Below are 7,210 nucleotides of genomic sequence, written 5' to 3' on the forward strand. Positions count from 1 at the left end.
TGATACGGCTATGACCAGAGTGGATGATAGCTGGTTGTTTTTGTAATATACATTTCTAAAGGCAATGGTATTTATGCAAACATTTACACATGTACCTAAAGCATAAAAATTTGACTATTCTAAACTACACCTCCAGCTTCTGTGAGCTTCTGTTTAGGAATTGATGCCCCAAAGACAATGCTTTCTAAATGGGTAAGTCTGCGCCTGTAGGGCTGAGAGTATGACTAATGCAGTGAGAGAACAGTAGGCTTTTTTTGTGTGTTTGTTATAGAACAGTGTTTTATATCTGTATCTAGCTAATTAGTGGTGTAATCTATTATATTTTAGATTATATTCCATGACCGTATTATTATTTGAGAGCATGTATTTATAATCATATTTTAGAAGCATGAAAATCCTGCCAGTTAACCATTTATTTCCTATGTGAAACGCAAAGCTGATTTTGTAGTTATAAAAATGCTTTATTTCAGTATATCAGGTTACCTATTGATTCAGTACAGAACACACAGCCTAGGAATGTCTTTAGATTTTCCTTCATGCCTTCCACAGGCTTATGAAAGTACTACATTGTTCACAGCTTTTCTGTGAAGGTTTCAGGCAAATGTTTGGTTGCAAATATTTGGATAGGGGATTTGCCTACAAAAACTCGGCTGCTTCTTTTCAAGCCACTCTGTGCAGAATCTCCTCGAGTGTTCTGTGGGTTTGTCCTTTTGCTGGATATATTTTAGGTTCCACTTCAGTATTCGAAAATTGCCTCATTCTTCTGAAGTATTCCTTGGTGCATTGGAAATCTCTGAACTCGGTGATAACAAATTGGCCAGGCAAGGAAGCAGCAGGACAGACGTGAACCACAATGCTCCCCCACCACAGCTGGATGTCTTTCTTTTCAAAGGCAGGTTTTGGTTTTCACCCACAGACCTTCCATTCGCCCGGAGAAAATACTGCTCTGAAAGCCTCATGTTCAGGTGATTTCCAGTAAAGTTTAGCCATGTGTTTGTTCGTGGGCTGCTGCGTAAGAGAGGTTGGTTCCGTTTCACGTCCAACTCGTGCACCTTGACAATGACTGAAATAAGAATCAGAGCATTTATAAGCCTGAAAGAAGCTGAAGTCTCCATGTGTGGGTGAGAGCGATGGGGGCATTTTCTTCCTCTGACCTCTCCCCCAATTAATAGCAAGCCTTTTGACATTTGTTTTCATTAAATGGTACTGGGGATTGTATGAACGGGTGCGCTATACTTTACTTATGGAGCATCTGTCAAGATTGAACATAATTAAATCTTGTAATTAGGCTTCTGCAGGACTTTGTCTACCCTTCTTAGGAAGGGCAGCGTGTGTCCTGCTTGACCTAGCCCTTCGCCTGTCTCTTACGACTGACGCCTGTAGGCCCCAGCCTACACTCTGGTCTCAGGTCAGTGGAAATGCCTGTTATCTATGCAGTACATTTCATGCAGGTGAGTGCACCCTGGCACTGGGAACAGGCCCCTCAGAATAAGTTACCGCTAATTAATTTCAACGTGTGAGAAGGGGCTTTATTAACACCAAGGCTTGCTGTTGCAGCTCTCTTAACTCGCGTGAATCCCTTTCTTTGTTATGTGTGTGGAATTCTACAACGTTGGTGGACTGTACTTTCTGTAAAACGGCCTTAGGCTTGAGAAAGGCAATGTAGAAATTACTTTTACATTATTATCATCAATATAGCCATTGGAAGAGAACTGTGTAATAAATAGCTGGATTTTGGGGGCCGGGGCACATGGACTGTTGGGGTAAAAACCTTTGCCATCTAGATGACGGCTTTGCGACAGCAGGTTGAATGTCAACGACTGCCTGGTGTGTAGTGAATACAGATATGCATCTCCTTCTCCGTTTCATTTCCACCTAGCCCTGCCCCCCGCCACACTCCTGCACACGGATCCTCTCCACGGCTGATACCAATCGGAAGCACACGGATCCTCTCCACGGCTGATACCAATCGGAAGCACTCCCGCTATCTTGACTGGAACTATGGCGGTAAAGTGAAACTGCTCAGACCCCTTTCCCCACCTTTTCATCATGTGCTTTCCAACCCCTCAGCACGCTCTCTGTGTGTGTGTGTGTGTGTGTGTGTGTGTGTGTGTGAGATGAGGCTTTGTCTATGCCAGTGGCTGAAATAGCTACTTCTCTTCGAACAATACACAGCTTAGCAAGGTCAGTGATGCGCTTCCCAGCAACCTGAGCCTCCTATTTGTGTGTGTGTGTGTGGGAGAGTGGGTGGCGAGGCAGGTGGACTACCGCCGTGAGCGGTCAGACAGGTGGAACACTACTGAATGGCGGAGCAAAGCTTTTGTGTAGCTCCTGGTTTGGGCTCAGTGGAGTGGGCGTCATTGAAGCAGACTAGTGCGCACCATTTTGCTCTAATCCAGCTGGGTTCAATCAACACACGAGGCAGGCAGACTTGCTTTCTGCTCCCAGCCAGCAACCAAGCCAATTAGAGCAGGAAAAAAAATAAAAATGCCTTTATCAACCCCTGAAGAAGGTAGAGGCATGCTTCAAGTGAGCGCGAGGTGTGGCACATGGCCATGGGGATACGATCATGAAAGAAATGGCTGTGCTCTGATGTGACTATTGCTGTGTGAGGGTTAGGGTTAGATGGTGCCTGGGAGACAGTTGGGCGGCTCACTGGAAAAGCCCCCCGTAGTCCTGAATGGAGCACCTCAGCTTACAGGACTCCTGCAGCAGTTCACCTCCAGATGTGGTTATCACCTCCTCCTGGGGACAAGACACACCAACAGACAGGCACGTCAGTGACAGCTCAGGCAGAGACAGCCAAGTCAGCCCTTTAGCAGCGGAAATCGATTCCCCCCGTGAGTGGCACGGATGGAAAGAAGGGTTCGCTCACCATGTCGGCCCCGCTCGTTTGCCCTTGAGCGACGGCATCGTCACCCCACAAGTGTTTCCCTGCCCCTACGCGCATCTGCTTTCACGAAACTGCCCGGGTGCGCATGCGAGCTCGAGCGCGTGCGCGTGCAGGCGCCAAGGCTGCTTTCCGGCTTGGAGAAAAGATCGAGTTGGACGGAGAAAAAAGGAACGAGGGGTCGGCCGGCGGTGAGGCCTGACCTTGTGGAAGTCGATGAGGTCGGCTAAAGTGGCGTGGCGGTTCTGGTCCGCACCGAGGAAACCGTAGTAGTCGCCCGAGGCGTCGATGAGGAAGTGCTTGAAGCCTGAGGCTGAGCGATAGGAGAGGGTGTATCCCCAGATCCGCTCGCTCACCCTGACCAGGAAGCAGCCTTCGGAGGCGTTTATCAGCAGGGCCTCTGCCTCCTGCCGGGAGATGATCCCTGGAGGAGCACGCGGGGACAGAGAGGGATGGACGATGGGGCAGGCGTGAAAGAGAGAACGAAAGAGCACGACACGTCCAGGCGGAAGACAAGCCGCCCGGGGCAGATGATAGATGGGGAGAGGGCAGAGGGGACAGAGTGAGCGTGTGTGATAGTGAATGAGCTGTGCGTGCTTGATGGAGCACAGAGGGCTCGCCGTGGCTCTCGCCGTGACCCCGTCGTCGGTCTCCTCTTGCCACAGTGGAATATTATCGGTTAGATGTTCGTTAAGCTTATCATCTACCCCAATCAGGTGTGGCGCATACTGACCCCAATCAACCGAGCCCGGGTTGTGAATTATTGATCTTCACTTCACTCTTGCGTGTGCTCTCTCTCACGCTCTCTCTCTCTATCGCTCTCACACTCGCTCTTTTTCTGTCTTGTCGTCTGGCTTTCGTCCTCTTTTTCCATCTCTGTCTCTTTTTCGCTTTCTCACTCTCCCTCCTTCTTGCCCTGCTCTCCATCATCTGTTTCCATTATCCTTTACTAAGACTCGTTATCACTCTTTTTCACTCCAATCGATACCACTCTCTCCTACCAAAAGCACTAAACTAGAATCCTGTTACACTTACCCGTAATGTTTTGTTACCTACGTTAACAACCTGCAGCCCCGATTTTGAAGCTTGGGGAGACGCCTGTTGCCATTTTTATCTTGCTATGACTTTGCTTCTCAGCTTGTTGAAGAGAATGTGGGACATTTATTCACGGTTAAAGGCCGTAGTGTTTCTGAGTAGCGTTCCTTACCGTGGAACCAGGGAGCGATGGCATTGCTGTTCCTCTCGTAACAGGCTCTTCGGGGCATCTGCTCCTCCTTGAACCATCGCAGGATGGAATCACGGGACGCTGGCCGTGCACACACCGAGCTGGCAAGGAGAATGGGCAGATGGACCATGACCTTTTGGTCTAATACAAAGGCAGGTTGAAGGTATTTCTATTTTGGCTCTACCTCTCTGATTGTGTTGCTGGACCACTGCATCTGTAGTTGTGCCTGCGGCAGTAATGTACAGTTGCAGAGGAAACGGAGCTTCCCTCGGCCACTGGTGATTGGCTGGCCTCGCCGGGAGCGGGGGGCTGTTCGTGGACGCCACTGCGCCGTCGACTCTGGCTCGAGCCCTTCTGGACAGCGCGCAGAGACTGCCGCTTGTATTCGTCCCTGGCGCAACGAGCCTTGCGCGTCATCTCCTCGTCAGCCGCTTTGGAGCGCCGCACTGCGGGACACAGGAGTTTGAATGGGAACGGATCGTCTTTAAAGGGTCGGCCCCATCCTGCCTGGACCTCTCCCACTCCCTCTGCGCGCTCACATTGCTCCTGCCATTCCCTGTCGTCCCTCTCTCGCCCCTTTTCTTCTTGCTTCAGAGACATGTACAGCTCCTTCGCGCGCCTCTCCTCTGTTTGTCGGATTTCTTCCTCGCCTCTCTGCCTCTCTTCTTCCTCACGTTTCTGCGTAACAAAGAGTGGCGGGGGAGGGAGGGGGGGTTAGTTGATCATTCAGCACTTTTTTTATCCCCCTGCCGAGATCCGGGATCAGCTTTCCGGAGCTGAAAAAAATTCCACTAATGTTCTCGTTTTCACTTTCATTAAGGGCAGGGTCACGGTGATTCACATGGCGGACTGTGTCATTATCCTTGACATAGTGCTTTTAACCCCACCCATCAAAGATCGCACCCTCAAATGGTGGCCTCGTCTTTCAGAGATCACTATCTACATTCAGCAGAGTGCCATGTCAACTCTTAAATAATTCAACCTTAGGAGGTTAAAACGCATAGTAATTATGGCTAATTAAACTCTATCACCGTTGCCTGTTGTAATTAAAGGCTTGAGTGAAGCAGGAATTTAAGGATTCTGACACTACTTGATCTCTGTGGCAGTGTCTGTCCAACTGAACTAATAGCATTGGAGGAGGTGGTTATGCTGAACCTGACTTTATTTGGTCACTGATGTGTTATATGTATCAATGGCTTATGAGATATTTGATCTCACATTATCACAGACCCACCTTCAGCGCCTTGCGAATGCGCTCCTCCTCCTCCTCCTGCTTGGCGGCCTTTCTGTCATCCATATCCACCCTCCATTTCTCTGCCGCAAAACGTGCTTTCTCCTTTGCCACGGCCTCCCGAAACTTCTTTTCAATTTCTGCTTCCTTCACACGCCTCAGAAGATACAGCAGGCGATGAGTGACACACTCCCTGCCCTTCCATCTTCGTCGAGATCCTTTTCTCCGTCTCTTTCTCTCTCTGCCTTTCTCTCTTTCTCCGTGTCTCTCTCCCTCCCTCCCAGTCCTGCTCATTGCTGCTCACCTGTTTTCGTCTCTGTCTCTCGCTCCCTCTGCCTTTTCCCACTCGCGTTTCCTGATTGCCTCACCCTAATCTCCACGCCTCCCTTCTCGTTCCTCATTCTCTGACCTGTTTCCTCCTCCCCCATCCCTCCCTTCCTCGTTGGCCGGCTCTCTCACCGGAGTTCCAGTGCCTCCTGCTGGGCCTGCTTCACGGCCCTCTCCTCCATCAGCTGCTCCGATATTTCGGCGTAGGACTTGTCTCCCGTAGCCTCCCCCATCACCCACACCCACACCTCCCCGTTCGAGCCCAGCAGCCACTGGATACCTCTGCGGCCACCTGGCCACAGACAGCAGACGCGGGCACGTTGATGACAGCTGGCACAGAAAGCAGATCCCCTCCATGGGCGATAAACAGAGAAACGACACCACACTGTTACAGGAGATTATTCAACTGGTAGTGTGGGCTGCAGCATGAATATGGTGACTTTTGAAACGCCAGCACATCAAAAGTATGAGGCATCACACCAGGAAGATATCACACAGAGCCAGTGGAAGGATGACCTGAGGATAGCTTTAGATTATTCTGACACATGGTCATGGATCATGGAGTTGGTCATGGATTATTTCTGTCAACACACAAGTTCTGTTCCACTTTGTTATTTTACTCACAGCAAAGTAAAATCCTCATCATGCAGTAATATTATGAAATATATGACAAACATTGTAGGCTTAAATGTCTTTTAAGACATGAGCTCACTGTTAGAAATAATAACTTACCAGTAGCCATATTAAAATTTATAAATGTAATAATAGATCTATCAAATTATTACATCCACATGCCATTTCAGAATAATGCAGTGGAGACTTGTGTGACACAGAGTGTGTGTGGCACAGGCACAGGTATCACTCACTCCTGGCTCTCCTGGCTGGAGCGGGTTCTGTGCACTCACGCACGTTCCAGCGGCGCACCTGCTCCTCCCGGATCTTACAGAAGAGGATCTGCTTCTGATCCTCGCTCAGCTCGTTCAGCAGGTCCGGCTCGATGTACAGATCTCGGAGGATCTGCTCCATCATCCTGGTGGCTGGCCGGATCTGAGAAAGTTCTGAGGAGCTCTGCCTCACCTCTTCTGGGGTTTCTCAGTGCTGGATGCCAGAGCCTGGTCCTCTGTCTCTCTTTGAGTAATCTTCTCAGGGTGAGGAAGACTAAGGTCTTCAGATGACCATAAAGGCCCAGGACGTGCTCAGTGTCACACAGGGTAGAGAGGCGTCTTTTAAGTGCCACATGACTATCGGTGATTGCCCTTTCTTGTTCCTGGGTTTTTGCCTGGGTTAGGCTGCCTGCTTTTCTTTGTTCCTCACAAGCATGCTCTTCAGTGCTCGCGAGTCCTCCACTCTCTCGCTTTTTCAGAACTCTCTTGTCTCTTGACTTTTTTAGCTGCTGCTCTCTCTCTGTTCCTGTGATGTTGGTTTGGCTTCATTGTTAGTGTTATAGGTTTTTAATTTCACCCCTACTCACCTACGCTCCTCTCTCTCTCTCTCTCTCTCTCTCTCTCTCTCTCTCTCTCTCTCTCTCTCACTCACT

General features: G+C 49.6%; 1 protein-coding gene across 1 annotated transcript; it reads right to left on the minus strand.

Moving 5' to 3' along the window:
- Positions 1 to 440: 440 nt before the first annotated feature.
- Positions 441 to 6,702, minus strand: sh2d4bb (SH2 domain containing 4Bb). The gene is made up of 8 exons (XM_081697784.1): positions 6,540 to 6,702; positions 5,806 to 5,965; positions 5,350 to 5,503; positions 4,655 to 4,793; positions 4,300 to 4,561; positions 4,098 to 4,216; positions 3,094 to 3,314; positions 441 to 2,745 (listed from the first exon to the last, which is right to left on the minus strand). The coding sequence occupies exons 1-8, from the start codon at positions 6,700 to 6,702 to the stop codon at positions 2,653 to 2,655; spliced, it is 1,311 nt and encodes a 436-aa protein (XP_081553910.1). The 3' UTR covers positions 441 to 2,652.
- Positions 6,703 to 7,210: the final 508 nt, after the last annotated feature.

The sequence above is a fragment of the Electrophorus electricus genome, chromosome 15, assembly GCF_041902795.1.
Source record: "Electrophorus electricus isolate QZ-2024a chromosome 15, ASM4190279v1, whole genome shotgun sequence".
Taxonomy (NCBI): Eukaryota; Metazoa; Chordata; class Actinopteri; order Gymnotiformes; family Gymnotidae; genus Electrophorus; species Electrophorus electricus.